Source organism: Sphaeramia orbicularis, chromosome 12, assembly GCF_902148855.1.
Source record: "Sphaeramia orbicularis chromosome 12, fSphaOr1.1, whole genome shotgun sequence".
NCBI lineage: Eukaryota > Metazoa > Chordata > Actinopteri > Kurtiformes > Apogonidae > Sphaeramia > Sphaeramia orbicularis.
In genome coordinates, this window is record NC_043968.1 from 81,126,038 (window position 1) to 81,146,067 (window position 20,030).

General features: G+C 43.5%; 1 protein-coding gene across 1 annotated transcript in view; it reads left to right on the plus strand.

The window, feature by feature from the left end:
• Positions 1-328: 328 nt before the first annotated feature.
• The window catches only part of LOC115429154 (protein NLRC3-like), a 45,779-nt gene continuing 26,077 nt past the window's right edge, over positions 329-20,030 (plus strand). The window contains 8 exon segments of the mRNA XM_030148401.1: positions 329-394; positions 4,877-5,058; positions 7,647-7,787; positions 7,870-7,992; positions 8,480-8,584; positions 10,030-10,099; positions 10,253-10,457; positions 10,541-10,554. Coding sequence (XP_030004261.1) covers positions 7,738-7,787; positions 7,870-7,992; positions 8,480-8,584; positions 10,030-10,099; positions 10,253-10,457; positions 10,541-10,554 — 567 coding nt within the window. The 5' untranslated portion in view covers positions 329-394; positions 4,877-5,058; positions 7,647-7,737.

Below are 20,030 nucleotides of genomic sequence, written 5' to 3' on the forward strand. Positions count from 1 at the left end.
AGATTGGACCTGCTGACATAAAGGATGGAAGAAGAAGAAGGAGAAGAAGAAGAAGAAGACGAAGAAGAAGAAGAAGAAGAAGAAGAAGAAGAAGCAGAAGAAGCAGAAGAAGAAGCAGAAGAAGAAGAAGAAGAAGAAATACTGAAGATCTGTCACTGAGGATTCAGCCCAAAGTCCATTTGATCCAGTTTTGGTTTGTGAATGTGATAGAACTGTAGGTCAAGTTGGACCCAGATCATAGTTCTTATCAGTCCATCAGGTACAAACAGTAAAACCTGGTGGAACCTGTTCTTTCTGTTCTGACTCCTTCTCCTCTCATCCACTTCATGCTGGGTTCATTTCTCCTTCCTCTCCAAACGACAGCAGCTGTGAGTCTCTGCGTCTCTCCATGAAGGTAAGGTTGGACCTGTTTGGCTCTCACCTCCTTCACTGTGGGTTCTTTACTTCAGTAGAAACAGTCCAAACTGGAGGAGCTTTAATCCATGTGTTGGAGTCCGTCTGAAGTGACTGTGATCAGACCAGGCCTCAGAGTAGAAGCTGATGTGCAGCTCAGTGCTTGAACTCAGTGTTGTTGATGTTTCTGAGGCTCAGGGTTTTTCTCCTCACTGGTTCATAAAACTCCTCTGGACTATTTCCATTGGACTGGACCGTGTGTTTACCATCAGTAAAAGTCCAGATAAAATCAACAGTCATTCCATTCAAAATGGTGGATGTGAATGTAAGGAGGGGTTTGGAAAAACTGTTCTTATAATAAGTGGATGATTTGGCCGAATTAAAACGCGAAATATTAAAACCTAAGTTGAAAGAGAGCAGTGGTGCAACCAAAAAAAAAAAAGAAATGTCACTGTTAAAATGAATTATAAAATGTATTCAATTATAATAAATACAATTAAAAACACTAAATTTAAACATAGAATTTAAAAAGAAAAACGAGGACTAAAGCAGCACAATGGTTCTTTCCAAGGAGCGACACGACGGTGATCCACCAGGTGAGTCCAGACACACACACACACACACACACACACACACACACACACACACACACACACACACACACACACACACACACACACAGGCGGCAGCCCGGAGCACAGCCAAAGGTAAACACTATACAAACAGGTACAGGTCAGACACACACACACACAGGTAAACACTATACAAACAGGTACAGGTCAGACACACACACACACACACACACAGGTAAACACTATACAAACAGGTACAGGTCAGACACACACACACACACACACACACACACAGGTAAACACTATACAAACAGGTACAGGTCAGACACACACACACACACACACACACACACACACACACACACACACACACACAGGTAAACACTATACAAACAGGTACAAGTCAGATCCACACACACCCGGTACGGCTCCTCACCGCTGCGTCGTTCGGGCCTCATTATGCGGAGCTTCACTGCAGACCCACACCAGCTCCAGCTCCTCCTCTTCAGCTCCACCTGTCCACACCTGACAGATGCACACACAGAGGCCAGCACAGGACACACCGGCCACCCACACCCCCAGGCCAAAGGCCGCTCTGGGGAGAAGGCGTGGTCCATCTGTTCTAATCCTCACACAGGCACAGCTGTCTGCTCTCCTGCTGCTTAGTTCAGCCCCACACATGTTCTCCACACATGTTCTCCACATGTTCCCCACACATGTTCTCCACACATGTTCTCCACACGGTGTGCTCCGGTCTCCGTTCCTGTCCGTCCGTGTAGCTGTGGTCCACTCGTGACACAGGGTCCGACTGCTGGGCCGCAGCGTGTGGGTCTCACTGTGGTGTAGGTGGTCTCTCCCTGGTGTCTGGCTGGTCCTGTGCCTCAAACCTTCTCTGTCTGGAGTCTTCCCATACTGAGACACTTTTATTGTTCTCGTGCCCTGCTGGACACAGGTGTGTTAATTACTGAGTCCCGCAGATTGGGCAAGACAGCTGGCACGTGCAAAGCAGGGGGCTGGGGGGGCTTGAGCCCCTGCCGCTTTGATCCTCTGCCTACAACTGCCCTTTTTACTTGTTTTTTCTTGAAATCAGATTTTCCAGATCTATTGTCAAAAACGAAGTTCTTATATCTCACTGAAAAGTTCCTCTTTAGGTGATTTTGTCTTATTTTAAGTGTAATGAGATATTTTGACTAGAAATGAGAAAAATACACCTGGTAAGATTTAGATTTGTGCAGGGTATTAACACACAAAAACTTCCACACATTACATCTTTATTTCCACTTCTATAGAAACTGAACATCAAAAGAAACTTATGACATATTCTATGTGATGCCATTTCACACCATTTTATTAAATATGAAAACAAATTCTTTCTTGTTCTTAAAAAAACATTTAATTAACAAACAAAATACAACAAACAACAAAACAGTGGATGAGTATCCAGAGGATAATGTTAAATATGACAAAGGGTAGTTCAACCAAGTAACACATTTAGCAACAAGCAACATTATTAAAAGTCACAGATCTCAATCCCATTGAACATCTGTGGGATACTCTTGTAGATCCGTGTATGCTCAGCGTCCAGCACCTGGCAACCACCAGATGTTCATCCAGGCCCTTCAGGAAGAGTGGGACAGCATCCCCCAGATAGGATGAGGAGGTGAATCCAGAGTATGTGCAGAAGGTGCACAGCCTGTGTTAGCGCTCAGGAGGACACACCCAGGACTGAGGACATGGATCTGGACCACTTGGTCAATCTTTGACATGCTGTGGATTAGTAATGTTGCTTGTTGCTAAATGGGAACTTTGTAATTGGTGGTTATTTGTTTTCATGTGCCCTTTTGGAAGTTTGAGCCCCTGCCCCTTTACAGCTCTCTGCACGGCCCTGCAAGACAGTCATGTGTTCAGGGTGTTTCCTTGGCAACTAACTAGTGAGGCGAAACAAAGTCAAAATACAGGCACAATGGAAAAACAACAGCAAACCAAAACATGCAAAAGGTGAGTTAAATAAAACACATCAAGAAAAGGTCACACCAAAAACGCCATCCCTTTGGCTGGATCACATGAAACTCAGGTGCTTCGTGACGATGGTTTGATTTAATGCTGCGCCACAGAAACGGACACTTAACTCTTTCTCTGCCAGAGCATTTTACAGTGAGTTGCAAACCAGCGCCAGCCTGTTTTGGTCATATTCACTAATCTTTGAAGGCCCACTGAAAATGTAGTGTTAGGTGTATGTGAACACTGAATACATCAAAAGAAAGAACTGAACATAAACTTTTAAACACAAAAAAAAATGTATTCTATCTTTATTTGTTCTGAGGTATAAACATTTGAACATTGGTCATTTTCAGGAAAAAACTAAATTTTGAGCAAAAAGCTTAGAAAATTGCATCATATTTTAAAGATATTAATTTTCAAGATAAAACTGATTTTCTATTTACATTTTTGACTCTTTTTTATTTACAAACAGTAACACTGTACTCAATATCACTAAATAAAATAATAACATTAATAATAACAAACAGTTCTAAGATATCCCAACATTCCATAAAATATTAGGGGAAACCACACCAGACTGTACACCGAACATCTCCTAAAGCACCAGGTTCCTTATAAACTTTACATATTTACATACATCAGTTCTGAGTCTTCCACATATTAGTTTAGCCTTTTGTTATAAACACTTCCATTTTCCTCATTTTCAAGAAAACAAAGGAAACAAATGCACTAAATACTGTAGATTTGTGGCCTTTGCTTGGCTGCACCACATCCTCCTGTTGGACCACCTGCTGTGTTCGATCTGTAAATAATTCTATGGACATCTAGTTATTTATCTATGTATGAATCAGAGGTGATTTCTCACAGACTGCAAGGGAAGCTCAGCTTCCCCTAAAATTACTCAAATTAAATGGTTAAATCTGTTCGGTTGTGTTGACATTTCCTTGACTACAAATGTGTTAGAACACGTTCATCTCACAGACGAGTTCGTTCAGAATCAGTTTTATCACAAATCATCAGACTGGATGTTGTTCACTTCTCCTCTATTCTCGTCTCTGTTTTCTCATCCATCTCTGCTCAGTGCATTTGTCCGTAGACGCTCAGCGTCCATGCACTTCAATGGGACTGAGTGGAACTGGTTTTTTCACTGATTCTAAACAGGACTGTAATTGGATAAATGCCACGATGATGTCCCACCCCCGGACGCTCGGCGTCTCTGGGGGTGAATGGAGCTGTGGGCGGAGCTTGGCTGGGCTGGGCTGGACGCCGGGCTTCCATGTGCTGATTGGAGGATCAGTCGAAAGGCTGAATCCCGTTTGATTGACAGCTGTTGTCAGATCTACTCCTTCGCTGACACAGTTCAGTTTAATACCGTCACACATTCTGCTGTGAAATCAAGAGAGAAACCACTACCAAATGACTTGTTCATTTCTTGCACTGTAAATAAAACACACTCATTGTACTTCCTTGTTTCAATTTAACATAATTTCAGCGTTTTCTTGTTTACTTGGTACGATAAGGTCACTGACTATTTTCTTCAAAAGGAACGGAGGGACGAATTTATATTTAAATAACTTGACTTTTTTTTTTGCTGTAAGCCGACAATGAGCTTCCCCTCTCTGAAAGACGAGCAGCCACCACTGGTATGAATATGTGTTTTTATTTATTTCATCCAAAAGCCAAATAAAACAGTGTCTTACCTGTGTCCCCGCTGACATTATAGAGCTGAACCACATCTGTGTTGAATCTGTTCTGTGTCCACAGTCACAATCTGAACTCACACTGTCTAACAGATGAAGACTAGGTGTCCTTAGTCTTGTCCCACGTCTGGTTAACTGTCTTCTCCTTGAATGTCCACTAGAAATGTCTCTCATATCTTCCTCCTGTCTGTCATTGTTTCTGCTCCTCAGTGAAAACACGGATTGACGGAAAATCTCATCACTGGTGGGGAAAGACTTAAACACAGGAAGTGGTTCAAAGTGTTTCCTGTTGGTGTTTCTGTAGCTGAACCACTTCTGAGCCTCAGGTGGTTGTGGACCAGCTGAACCCCCATAAGGGTTTGGACTCCCTGTCCCACCTCCAATAGAAGTAAGTAAGTAAAATTTGTTTATATGGAACTTTTCACACCAAGAATTGACAAAGTGCTTTAGAGTCAGATCAGAAGTAGGATCCACAGACACACAGCTCCGTCCACAGGCAGAAAAACTAAAGAACATGGTCTGAAAACCCACAGCTCATTCAAAGCCTGTGGAAACAATAAGGTCTGCAGCTGCTTTGGAAAAGACTCAACACAATTTAAAGTGATTGGCACCGTCATTCCATAGTGTGGGGCACTGCTTAAAGGCTCCGCCCCCTCTAGTGTTGAGGTGGGTGTGGTGGATGACCAGCTGACACTGAGTCCATGTTCTAATGCTGCGTTCCAAAGTGCTGGGAGGTGGAATATATGGCACCTGGAGTTAAGTCCATCCACCTCAAAGCATTCCAGACCATCCATGTTGAACACAAACAAATATGGAGATGGCAGATCTAAGCTCCTATTTGTGTTGGTACTGAAGACTGTGGACAGAACAGTGTTCTCATATACGCAAACCAGATGGAAGACCACAAATGACACATGAGCTAATGATACATTGTTTTTTATCATTGCAAACTTACACACATGCGTCGCAGTGAGGTCGGCGTACTTCGATCTGGTCCCACTTTGCAACTAGGACCTCCAGCTTCGACAGGCGTTCCAATGCATTTTATCTGGTTGGATGTCGGAATCTTCCACCTCCCAACACTTTGGAATGCACCATTAGAGCACGTGTAGGGTTCTACGATTTTAGCAACTGGGAAATGTCAACGGAACATGACTTCAGACAGAATCATTTCAAATACTCAAACCAGGGCTGAGCATCAAAGCAACGTGACATCACGACTCACATAAACACACAAACCACTTTGAACTGGCATTAATTGGCGTGTTTTCTGTTCGCATTATAAGCTTTCCATGTGTATGTCCACTCTGCGTCAAACACCACACACTGAGGGTTAGGGTTATGTGAACTGGAGATCTGGGCGTAAACTGACATGTGATCAAATGATGTTGAATAACACACAAAATGACAAAACTGCGTCTGTATAGCAGCCAAATGACAGAAGAACTGGTGTGACATACAACAGGATTTCATGAGATCAGTGTGGATCAAAGAGCTGGACTACAGTAGGTCTGTAAACAGAAGGAAATGAAACGTGTACGACACCAGATTAAAATATGGACTGAGTCCATTTCAGTGGGACATGTAATAGACGGATCCAGATCTGCTTTGAATGAACTGCACAGACTCAACAGTTTGAGCATCATGTGACCAAAACACCACAAACTGTGGGATTTGACAGACACACTGTCCTGGTTTTGTGTTCCTCTGAACAGCTGAGTTATTTCACAGATATGAAGACTCCTGTTGGAGGATCAAACACTCTGACCTTTGACCTCTGACATCACCCTCAGGTGTCAAATCTAAACCAATCAGCTGTTGTGTCCAAATAAACCACATGTTCAGGTTTGAGTCCAGACCCTGAAACCTACAGAACATTAGTGTCATTAAAGGTTCTAGGCAGGTTTCCAGTGGAGAACATGAGCAGTGAACAGTTCAGAATCACAACCTGATGTTTATGTTTTATAGGTGATTGAACGTCTCCTCTGGTCATGTGACCTCTGGTCTGGACCAGTTTAGTCCTTCAGGTTTGAATGGAAATCTGAGAAACCTTCATCACATGGTGTTGGTCAGACTGTAAACCAGTAGACTAAACCAGTTCACCTTCAACATTTCCTGTTGGATTTTCTTCCTAGACCATGGGTCAGAAACCTTTACTTCTAAAGAGCCATTTTAGAACAGAAATGGAAAAACAAAATTGTCTTGAGCCAAAACATATCCCTATATGTTTTACCTCAAAGTGGTGACTGTTTAAGAAGCTCTTTAGGACTAGTTTGCATGGAATATGTTGAGAATAAATTAAAGTTTTGGTGCATTTACAGAACTACACAAAAGAAAATGCCATTATTGTGTTGTGCAGCAAAAAATTACTGGTATGTGAATACTTTCTTTGCAATGGAGAAAACAGATGAATACCATCAGTGTCATAAAATACAAAGTACTCTACTCTTACTACTTCTACTGCTTCTATTTTTAGATTCCTTTGGAGTATACTCCACATTTTTACAGCTGCATAACATCAGATTGACTTTATGGTTCTGACAATAAAAGCAAAATGTGAAAAAAAGCCTTAGTGTTATTCAGTTCCATATGTTTTTGACAAAGCCACATGGAGCCACTAGAAAAGGGCCCAAGAGCCAAATGTGGCCCCAGATCCACAGGTTTCCTACCCCGTCCTAGACTCTGAGGATCAGCTGTGCTTGTCCTTCCCTTCAGGTCTCATCATCAGCTCCAGGAGGACATCTAGTGGTCTGACAGTAGAACTACAGCAGAACCAACACACATGGATCAGCCATTACACTTCAACTCACACTCACCACAAACACCTTCATGAAGTCACATCTACATTAAACACACACCATATGAGATGTGGGACGCAGGTCTTGGTCCAAAACCCTGAGTCTGGTTTATCTCTGAACAGCTGGTCCACATCTAACTCTTCTCCATCATAGAACCACGTCTCAAACTCTGCTGTTTTCAGGGTTTGTCGTGTGACTGATGTGGATTCAGCAGAATGGATCAGTGTGAGGAAAAGAGAGGAGGGAGCCCCTCCCCCAAAGACCACCGACAGGATGCCCCCAAGACCTGGAACTGGACCGGACATGCCCCCCAAAGCTCAGAGGTGAGACCACCATCTGGATCTGTCCTCCACTGTTCTCCATGTCAGAGCTCAGCACTAAAACCACTGACATCACTATTCACAGACCTGGACCAGGACCAGGACCAGGACCAGGACCTGGACAAGGACCCAGCTGTATGTCCATGAAGAGTACTGACTCCATGGACTGGTTAATTTACTTCCAACAGGATGGTTCATCAGAGTCAGTGTAGGTGGTCCTCATTCAGACCTTCAGACCCCAGTGCCACACTAAACCACTTGTATGTAAATGTTGATCCGACCACAGACTCTATGGATGAACGGATCCTCCAGGACTCAGGAAACTGGGTTTGGGTTCCCTCATGTGATGTAGAGTTGTGTGTGTTCCTCTTCAGTTTTCAGTGCCATGTTTCCATACAGTAGTAGGTCTATCCATCAGCTGGGTGCAGATCTGATGGTTGTCTGTGGACACACGGGTCCAAACAGTCTGTCATTAGATTCACCTGGTTGGACTGAAGAACATCTGACCAACAAATACAGGAACTACATTAGTGATTTATACGCAATCATTATTCATCACCTGATTAACATAGAATGAACTCAGTGATTCTGATCTAATGGATCTTTGATCTGTGAGTTTTCTGATCAGATTCAGACTTTATTGATCTTCAGTGTATTGATCATTTTCTTATCGTCTCTGTTTTCCTGATGATCAGGATCCATCAGAGACCACAGTCCTCTGGACCTGATCCTGGACCCAGTTGTGTGTCCTTCAGGAGTGACCGGTCCATGTATTTACCACCAGACTTTTCCACAGAGACGTAAGTTTGATGTAAATGTTGGATGTGTCGACTGTTTATTAAATCTATATGAAATATTGACTTTAGTTTGAAGGTTTAGAACGGGTTCATTTTCAGATTCTTCACATCATTTATTGTCTAAAGGTTTCATGAGTATAAAATAGACGTTAGAACTGCTAACCAAACTGACGTTACCTCCTGACACAGAGGCGTCTCCATGGTTACTGACCTTTCTGCATTCTGATTGGCTGACAGGTGTCCCTTAGTTTAGTCTTAAAGTGACTGTTCAGTAAATGTTCTTCAGTGTCTGAAATGACATTTCTGTGACTAAACTCAGTTCAGTCCTGCTGCCATGATGTGTCTGATGGGGATCCTGATCAACTGAACTCAACTAAACCTGTTGATCAACTCAAACAGTGAGTGTGAAGCTCTGGAACGACGAGCCGCCGTTAGCATGTTCAGCATGGGGAGAACTGGATTGTATTATTGAAGGACAAAGGAAGATGTTTAAAGAGAACTGGTTTAGTCTGGACAGAAGGGGGAAAGGAACAACACATGTTTCAGTTAGGGACAACTATTTATTCAAGTACTTATAAATTGATTCAACTGTTGGTCAGTGTACGTCTATGATGAGGGATTAGTGCCCAGCCGTGGGAGCCGGGTTTCTGCGCTGTCTCCGAGCTACAGAGAGAAGCTGTATATGAAGGAAATACTGAATATAGCAGGAGTTTGGACGTGTACCGACAGAAAAGGATTCATATAAAACTGATAAATGCACGGTAGACACAAACTTACCTGTGTGGTGTTCCTGGGGGAATGGTCTGTGGGCCCAAACAGTCCCCGGGGGCTTGATGGACCAGTTCTAGTTCCACCCAGGTGATGCACACACAGGTGAGTTTGAGCAGGGCTTTGAGCTGATGGTTTCATATAAATATTCATTTCTATATTTGGGTCTGGTATTTTAGTGTTGGATAGTCCTGTTGTGTATGTATATATATTTATGTAGAGTATAGTTTGGGTTTTGGTCCTGGATCATTCACTGTTTTATAGCTTGTGTGTGTAAATGCTTGTATAGTTGTTCTATCTCCTTCCACTGGAGGCAGCACTGTGTACAAAAGCCTCAGCTGTCTTCAGTTTTTCTTGGCTTGGTTGAGTATGGTGTGGAGTGGGTTTGAGTTGATGATGGATGGCCTGTTTTGGTTCATGTTTGCTGATGATTTATTGAAATTAAAGCTGAAGGGTAAAAACCTTCAAGTGCTTTGGACTGAATTCAGTTTTCCACTGTTTTTGACGCCTTGACCAGCTCCAAACTTACTCAGATGTGGATTCTCTGGGATCAGCAGGACCAGGACACCTTTCCCACTACAGGGGGTCATGTGACTCATGTTGACGTCCAGGTGTGTCCACCTGTTGGTGTCAGTGTGGACAGACATAATGTGAACTCATTGTTGATGTTTGGTCCACAGAGTGGAGCAGCAGAGCTCAGAGGTTCCCACTGGTCTACAGGATCAGACTCAGCTGGACTCCATATTTCAGGTGTGTACATGTCCAACATCTACTGGTCCATCTGTTCTTTCCAATCATGTCCTGCTGCTGGTTTCAGACCAGTGGACGTCACTGTGTCCAACATGGACCTGAGCTTTGGTCCATGGCTGGACTTTGTGTCTTTCATCATGTTTTGTGTTCCAGCTGCTGGAGGAGAACATCTGCACTTTTGTCAAGAACGAACTGAAGAAGTTCCAGCAGGTTCTGAGTCCAGATTACCCAGAAACCTTTATGAGTCTGAGTGATGAGGATGAAGAGCAGAGGAGGAGCTCAGAGGCTTTTCTGAAGATCACACTGAACTTCCTGAGGAGGCTGAAGCAGGAGGAGCTGGCTGAGCGTCTGCACCGCAGTAAGACCATTCTGTCCAGATTGAACAGATGAAAATACTGGATTTACTGTGAGAGTGATGGTTTGATCTGGGTCTGCATTCAGGAAGTCGGTCTGGAGTTCAGCAGCGGAAACTGAAACGTAACCTGCAGCAGAAGTTTGAGTGTGTGTTTGAGGGCATCGCTAAAGCAGGAAACCCCAAAACCCTCCTGAACCAGATCTACACAGAGCTCTACATCACAGAGGGAGGGGCTACAGAGGTCAACCAGGACCATGAGGTCAGACAGATTGAAACAGCATCCAGGAACCCACACAGACCACCAACAACCATCTCATGTGAAGACATCTTTAAAACACCAGCTGACAGAGATCAGCCAATGAGAACGGTGCTGACAAAGGGCGTGGCCGGCGTTGGGAAAACAGTGTCCACACAGAAGTTCAGTCTGGACTGGGCTGAAGACAAAGCCAACCAGGGCATCCACTTCATATTTCCATTCACCTTCAGAGAGCTGAATGTGCTGAAACAGAAGAAGTTCAGCTTGGTGGAACTGGTTCATCACTTCTTCACTGAAACCACAGAAGCAGGAATCTGGATCTTTGCAGACCACCAAGTGGTGTTCATCTTAGACGGTCTGGATGAGTGTCGACCTCCTCTGGACTTCAACAACACTCAGATCCTGACTGATGTGACAGAGTCCACCTCAGTGGATGTGCTGCTGATGAACCTCATCAGGGGGAACCTGCTTCCCTCTGCTCGCCTCTGGATAACCACACGACCTGCAGCAGCCAATCAGATCCCTGCTCAGTGTGTTGACATGGTGACAGAGGTCAGAGGGTTCACTGACCCACAGAAGGAGGAGTACTTCAGGAAGAGGTTCAGAGATGAAGAACAGACCAACACAATCATCTCCCACATCAAGACGACACGAAGCGTCCACATCATGTGTCACATCCCAGTCTTCTGCTGGATCACTGCTACAGTTCTGGAGGACGTGATGAAGAGCACAGACACAAGACAACTGCCCAAGACCCTGACTGAGATGTACATCCACTTCCTGGTGGTTCAGGCCAAACTGAAGAACGTCAAGTATGATGGAAGATCTGAGGCACATTCACCCTGGAGTCCAGAGACCAGGAAGATGATTGAGTCTCTGGGAAAACTGGCCTTTGAGCAGCTGAAGAAAGGAAACCTGATCTTCTATGAATCCGACCTGACAGAGTGTGGCATCGATATCAGCTCAGCCTCAGTGTACTCAGGAGTGTTCACAGAGGTCTTCAAAGAGGAGAGAGGACTGTACCAGGACAAGAGGTTCTGCTTCATCCATCTGAGTGTCCAGGAGTTCCTGGCTGCTCTTCATGTCCATCAGACCTTCATCAACACTGGAGTCAATCTGCTGTCAGAAAGAACATCTGTTTGGTCTAAACTATCCAAGGTCAAACCTGTCCAGTTGTACCAGACCGCTGTGGACCAGGCCTTACAGAGTCCAAATGGACACCTGGACCTGTTCCTCCGCTTCCTCCTTGGTCTATCACTGCAGACCAATCAGAGTCTCCTACACGGTCTGGTGAAACCAACAGGAAGCAGCTCAGAGACCAACCAGAAAACTGTAGAGTACATCAAGAAGAAGATCAGTGAGAATGTGTCTGCAGAGAGAAGCATCAACCTGTTCCACTGTCTGAATGAACTGGAGGATGGATCTCTGGTGGATCAGATCCAACAGGACCTGAGATCAGGACATCTGTCCACAGAACAACTGTCTCCTGCTCAGTGGTCAGCTCTGGCCTTCATCTTACTGTCATCAGAAAAAGACCTGGATGTGTTTGACCTGAAGGAATACTGTGGTTCAGAGGAGGTTCTTCTGAGGCTGCTGCCAGTGGTCAAAGCCTCCAACAAAGCTCTGTGAGAACAAACAGTTGGATCAAACATCTCAAATATGGATCTATCATTTCAAGCAGATCAATAACTTTATACTCATGCCTTTTGTTTTGTCCAGACTCAGTGGCTGTCACCTGTCAGACAGAAGCTGTGAAGCTCTGTCCTCAGTTCTCAGATCCCAGTCCTGTAGTCTGACACATCTGGATCTAAGCAACAATGACCTGAAGGATTCAGGAGTGAAGATCCTGTCAGATGGACTGAAGAGTCCAGGATGCAGACTGGACACTCTCAGGTCAGGGTTCAACACAGAACACAACACATCATTTCAGTGTTTGTCTGCAGTTGTTGGATGGATTGAACTTGTCAGTGGTTGTTTGTGTTGAACTCCAGACCAGTTCTACTGATCTTCAAGTGTGTTCAGAGTCTGGAACTCATAGACTTTACACATTGAAGTCCTGTTGGTGAAGTCCCATGCATTCACAGACTCTGTTCAATGACTCCAACTCCACTCATCTCCATCCTCAGTTGATGGATGTGATGTTTTGTGTTGCAGATTGTCAGGATGTCTGATCACAGAGGAAGGATGTTCTTCTCTGGTCTCAGCCCTACAGTCCAATCCGTCCCATCTCAGACTGCTAGACCTGAGCTACAACCATCCAGGAGCCTCAGGACAGGAGCTGTGTGCTCTAGTGGAGGATCCACACTGGAGACTGGACACTGTCAGGTATGGACTGAGCTGATGCATCCACAGATAATGGCAGATAGAACAGGTAGAGCTGACAGGAACCATCTGTCAGAGCTGGGATCCATCCTGTATGAAGGTCCAGCCCATGTTCACAGACAAACACACTCAGTCAGTGATTCAGAAGGAACCATTTAGTGGATGTGAACAGAAAAGCTTCAGTGGATCACAGTGATGGAATGTCCATGTTTCCAGCTGACCTCTCTGACCCTCCTCCTCCTTTCAGGTTGGATCCTGCTGGAGTCCGATGGTTGAAACCATGGAGACGTAAGTGTGATTTTCATTAGATTAATTAAAACCAACCTGAACCCAAACTGGGACCTGGTTCCACATTCTAAACATCTGAGGTGTTCATGAAGACAGTCAGTTTAGTGGAAGGATGAGCTGATAGCTGATTGGTCAGGACTGGTACCACATGGACCCACATACCCTGAGCAGTGAGTCCTCAGGTCCAGTCCCAGACTATTTAGTGCAGATCAGAGCTCTAGTGTCTTTATGCACATTTACAGTCTGTACTGTCACTGATCACTGATCAATAACTGCAGCTGTTTTGTGTTTTCTTCTGTCCATCAGATTTCTGTGAACTCACCCTGGATCCAAACACAGCGAACAAACACCTCAAACTGTCTGAAAACAACAAGAAGGTGGAACATGTGGAGGAGGTTCAGTCATATCCTGATCATCAGGACAGATTTGACTACTGGGGACAGGTGATGTGTTCAACTGGTCTGACTGGTCGCTGTTACTGGGAGGTCCAGTGGAGTGGAGAGGTTCATATATCAGTGACTTACAGAGGAATCAGAAGGAAAGGAGTCAGTTTAGACTGTAGGTTTGGAGGAAATGATCAGTCCTGGAGTCTGGTCTGTAATAAAGGTGGGTACAGGGTCTGGCATAAATACAAATACACAGACCTCCCTCAGTCCTCCTCCTCCTCCTCCTCCTCCTCCTCCTCCTCTGGTACAGTCTCAGTGTATGTGGACTGTCCTGCTGGATCTGTGTCCTTCTACACAGTCTCCTCTGACAAACTGATCCACATCCACACCTTCAAAACCACATTCACTGAACCACTGTTTGCTGGATTTGGACTCTGGTCACAGGGATCCTCAGTGTGTTTGTGTGATGTGTAGTTCTGTTGTGTAGTTGTGTTCATGCACATGTAATTGTGTAGATGTGAACACAAACATCTGGGGCCTCATGTATAAAGACTTGCGTGGATTTCATACTGAAACCTGGCGTACACCCAAATCCAGAAAAGTCTGAACGCACAAAAAAATCCAGATGTATAAAACTGTGCGTACGCCTGAATCCAAGTACATTTCCTTTATACATCCTAATCAGTGTGGAATTGAGCGCATATGTTGGAGTACCTGACTCCTCCCTCTCCACGCCCACATTTAAATATGTAAATTAGTATAAACGGGGTCTGCAGGTGGGATTCCCTCTGGGATTCCCCTGTCTGCAGGATCAGACGATGACGTCAAGGTGGACGCGAAGCGGAGGCCGAAACAGGCGGAAGAAAAAAAGAGACGAACTCAGACTGTTTGAGGAAAGAGTCGCCGATATTGTGACACTTTTCTTACAGGACTAATGCGGATCACCCCCAAGGTAAATATATATTTAGTATTAGTGTAAGTCACACATTAGTTCATTCTACGGGTCATCAGTCTGATCACAGCTGAACAAGATAAAGGTTCATGCGTAATCATGTCAGGATATCATAGAGGAAATCAAAGACTTTGACTCATGTTTAATTACTCAAATTATTATTTTCCAACAATGAGACAGAAGACGCAGTATCATCCTCCTGTCACAGAGGCTCCTGTTGACTCCCCAGTGTTAGCCGGTCCTCCGGTCCGCCACAGCCCACTGCTGATGCCTGTCCGACCGGCATGGGTCTGTACTGACCCGAGTCACAAGAGGACATCATGAGGACAGTCGGCGGAGTCAGTGAGCGACTGGACCGACGAATGAATGTTCTCACAGACATGAACACTATATTCATCAACCAATGAATTTTATGTCTTTGTCTCTTTATGTGGTTGTTGCTTAATGTCCTCCCGGGCAGGATTGGCATTGATGGGTCCAGGGTCTGGTTGGTTCTGGTTCTGGTGGTGGATGTGCTGCTCTGACAGAAGGATGACGTGTTGGTGTGTTCATTGTTCTTCTGTGTATCTCCGATGCGCACATCAATTGGAGGAATGACCTTTTTCACATTATTAACAGTTTCTCAGTGTCACCTCTAAGTGTCGCCAACGGTTCCAAAGCACTAGAAACGTGCGTATGCCAGCTATGGACTTGGCGTGAAGGAGCGCACATTTCCACCGTCATTTCACTGTTTATACATTTGAACGTGAGCATGGAAAAGGACGTACGCCAGGTTTTTGTGCGTACGCACGCTTTATACATGAGGCCCCTGGACTTTCTACTGCTCAGCCTTTAGTTTGAATGTGTGGCAGGTGTTGGTCCATAAATGTGAATGTGAGCCTTACTGCCACCACCTGGTCTGGAGTGGGAACTACAACTGTACGTCCAAACTGACCAAACAACTCATTTATGTCATTATTCAATTATTTGAATTTAATTAAAGCCTCAACTTCAGCATTTATAAATATGTGTGTGACAGGATCTGATCCATAAACTATGAACATAAATATATGACCCATTAAATGAACATGTGTAAAGGCTGATCAGTGTTTACATGCAGGATTTTTACCACACTGTGGAACTGTTCAACTATACAAACTTCAAGTCATTCCAACAGATGTAGACCAGTAAATATGAAGGAAGTGTAGAGGAAAAAATGATTTTGTGCTGATTTATTCTGTCTAAGCATTTTGTCTAAACTTTGTACTTGTCATTCTGATGATTTTAGACTCTGTACATGCTATACTGAAGATACTGAGCAAATCAATAAAATCTAATCCAAACCAGATACTGTAGGGACATGTGATGGAACTGAGGTAAACATGCATATGTGACCTGCACAGTATAAAGGCTCTTTGACTTCTATGTGTCTGTGTCCAGTCTTAGCAGACTGCACCCTGTTTGCAAACAGCGAGATTTGGTCTCTGAATCTGTGTGTTGATCATTGCTGATTATTGTTGGTTGTTCGCTTCAATTTGAAACATCATTTTGTAATAAATTTGATAAATCTACAGGGTTATTGTGCTTCTTTCATTCTCACCGTAAAATCTAGGCCCCGACAGGAAGCACTAATTAAATCCACGTATGAATCAAAGAATAGCAGAGTTTCAGTCTGTCCATCCAACTGCAGCAGATCAAACACAATGATGAGGTCATGTTTGAAGGTTTGGATCAAACCTCAGAACATCGACATAAACAGTATCAACAGCATGAACACACAGTGATGATGCCTTCATAGAAATAATCTCCCATAATCCAACACTGACATCACAGTAGCACCAACAAGACTCTATTTAGCATCAAAACAAAGACAGATTTGATCCTGAAGCAGAACCTCAGTTTGATGTTCAGTCTGTTTAAAAGTGTGTGAATGTGAGTGAAGGACAGTCAAATACCAACACAAACACCACCAAGAAAACCACATGAAACAGGCGTCTCATCATCACAGAAGTCCTCTGAATGTGGATCCAGGCTCCAAATGGGACCCAGTGGTTCTCCAGGTCAACATGGACCCTTTCCAACACGTCTGTCCAATATGTCTATGAAAAGGAGGTTCTTTTCCAAACTCCTGAACGCTGTTGGTCTGGTTGGTGTTGGTGTTCAAATGCAGGTTTGATGGTTTTCTGTTGGATTAATATTCAACATGTTTTTGAGTAAATGGCCTGAATTTACATAAATGGGTCTCATGTTTTTATTTATTTATTGTTTACGTAACAGGGATGATGAATACGGCATTGAAACCAAAGGGAAAATGTGATGCATATAAGACGTCTAGCTTCAGCTAATTTGCAGTCTTTGTCCCTGGTCAGGCTTTTGAATACTGTCAAATAATATACTTCATACAATACAATAAAAATACAGTGTGTACTGTGGATCTATACTATTATTTACTTTTACTTTTATTCTGTCATTATTTAGCCATATTCTACTACATGTGAACTTTGGACACACTTATACTCTGTATAAAGTTCATACGAGCTGTGAGAAATAATCTTAGTGCCAAGGCCTTCTAGGATACAGTGGCACCAACTGAGCCATGGACTTATCTACAATTTACGTAAACACATACATGTAACAACTCCCAAGTAACCATAAAAACACTGGTCACTAGATGCAACTTGTATTCAGACGCCGACACTCTGTCAGTATGTCTGTTTACCCTGTCTAAACTGAAGAACAATATTTAATAAAAAATGAGGAAGAGCTGTTGTGTGATTGATTGTATGAACAGGTTTGAAAAGCAGTCCCAGTTATCGTTTTACAGACAAAGAAAAGAGAAGTAGATGGATCCACAAATCCAGGAAACCAAACCTAGATCTGTGGATCCTGTTTGGTGTCAGCTAACAGTAATTTATGCTGGATTTTTGGGTCAAATCAGACCTTAAATGACGTATTGTTTTGGCTAAAGTTACTTCTTAGTAAAGCTCTTGGTTTCATGTTCAGATCTTTCATGGTTTTTGTCTTCATTTTGTGATTCTGAACCTTGTGCTCCTACATGATTTGTATTCACACCAGGAAAGTCTGATAGTCCACTTGCTTTGGGCTGGACCAAATGTGTTTTTTCTTTTTTTTTTCTTTTTATTTTGGTGCAGTTCGCTTTCACATTGAACATTTTTGTAAGTGGACCAAAATCTGTAAACAAAACCACGTGTGCTGAGGTCGTTCAGCCATTGGACAGAAATGAGCAGTGTCGATTAAAGCGCCAAGTCCAAAGTGAAAGGAGAGAATGATGGAAATTTTGTGTGCTGTTTTTGTTATCGTCATAGCGATATGGTTTTTACAGATGCAGACGTTTGCAGAAATGTTTGAGCAGCAAAAGCGTTTGATGCAACGTCAGGTTTACAATATTGTAGAATTCATTTCTCAACGATGAAGACACAAACAGACGGCTACGGAGGACAGCGCTCATGTGGACATATCATGTTGTGACTGTTGCTCTTCTTCATGCAAGATGTTCCAGGTATGAAGTTGGAATTCTGCTAGTATATCAAAAGACTGTTCTCCAAAAGCATTAGTGCTCCGTACTGCTTACCTATGTGTATCTGTCCTATACCACTGTTCAGTTTAGCCAGGGACAGAATTCCTTAACACAGGTAAAGTTTGCTGGGGGTGATGAAGTCGATTATTATTTTTCTTTTCAAGCACAGCAGACAAATCTAACCGGAGTTCTGAAAATGAAATGTCCACATGTTACTGTTTTGCATAAGCACTGAATCCAACCCATACCCACACTGAAGCTCAATTACAGGGAACACAAACCAAAATGACACTGGCTTTGACCTCTGCCTTTCTACAGTGTGAATATGAACTAATAATGCACCATTTACACAAGAGGACAAAAATCCAACTGTGTTAGATCGGGTCCAGGCTGCTTTCACACCTCAAACGAACCGCACCAGGGTTCGTATGGTACCGCACTGAGACCACCTCTTCAGCTGGGTCTCGGTTCGCTTGTTTGGTCCGGAACAGAGTTTGGTGGTTTTTATTCACACCAGCCCAAAAGGTCCGAACCAAGGGAGCAAACGAACTCTGGTCCATTTTAAATGAACCAAACAAGGCAGGTGTGAATACACCCTAAAAGTTCTGATCAAAATTTCCCCTTTCGAAGCACATAGTTTTTGACCATCTCCAAAACTTTGCCAGAATCAAAGGTTTACTGTCTAAACCAGACTTAGAGAGACTTATCCAAGCATTTATCTGGAGCAGGTTAGACTACTGTAACGGCCTTCTCACTGGACTCTCTAAACCAGCTATAAGACAGCTGCAGTCCATCCAGAACGCTGCTGCTCCAGTCCTGACTAGAACCAGGAAGTACCACCATATTAGTCCTGTGCTCAGATCTCTGCATTGGCTTTCTGTGGCTCAGAGAATAGACTTTAAAACAGCTCTGCTCGTTTATAAGTCTGTCCATGGTCTAGCACCAAAGTACATCTGTGACATGATGGTCCTATATGAACCATCTCAGACCCTGAGAACCTCATGGACTGGTCTGAGAACCTCGTGGACTGGTCTGAGAACCTCGTGGACTGGTCTGAGAACTTCATGGACTGGTCTTCTGCTGGTGCCCAGAGTCAGGACTAAACAGGATGAAGCTGCGTTTCAGTTCTATGCAGCTAAACTCTGGAACAGTCTTCCTGATGATGTGAGACAGACCTGAACTGTGACAGTGTTTCAGTCCAGGCTGAAAACGGCTCTGTTCAACTGTGCATAAAACAACTGAAAGGGTTCTATCTGTACTCTTCTCTTTTACTTTGTTTGAATTGAATATTATTTCTGTTTTATTGACCTTTCAAAGAATACAACTCAGTGATCAAAGCAATCCCCTCTGGCTTACTTCATTTAATGAAAAGTCACTTATCCTTCTGTCAAGAAATTATTCCAGTGGACACATCTGTGTTGCTTTTGAATGGTATCAATATACAAGACAAGAAATGGAACAATAAACATATAAGAACAATTTTTCAACACAAGTGTTCAGAGAACGCAAACCTGCGCCAAGCACCCCGAACGGTGTGCATGTGTGGATCGACTATTTCTGTTTAAATTCAACAGTTTCCAGGTTGTTCCATACAGCAGAAAAAGTTGAAGCTTGGTACCAGTCATGTGTCTGTCAAATTAGATTCAATTCCAATCAATATTTGTTGAGTTCTAATGAAAAATTTGTGGTAAATGGGATTTTCAATGTTAAATGTAAATGTCCACAGAGTCCACATTCCACAGTGGATGTGGACAATTTTGTGCCAGATACAAGATATTGTTCTAAGCTACAGGTGGATCAAATTGGAGGCTAAGCGGAGTCGTTTTGAATTTTTGATGAATTTTTGAAAATTGCT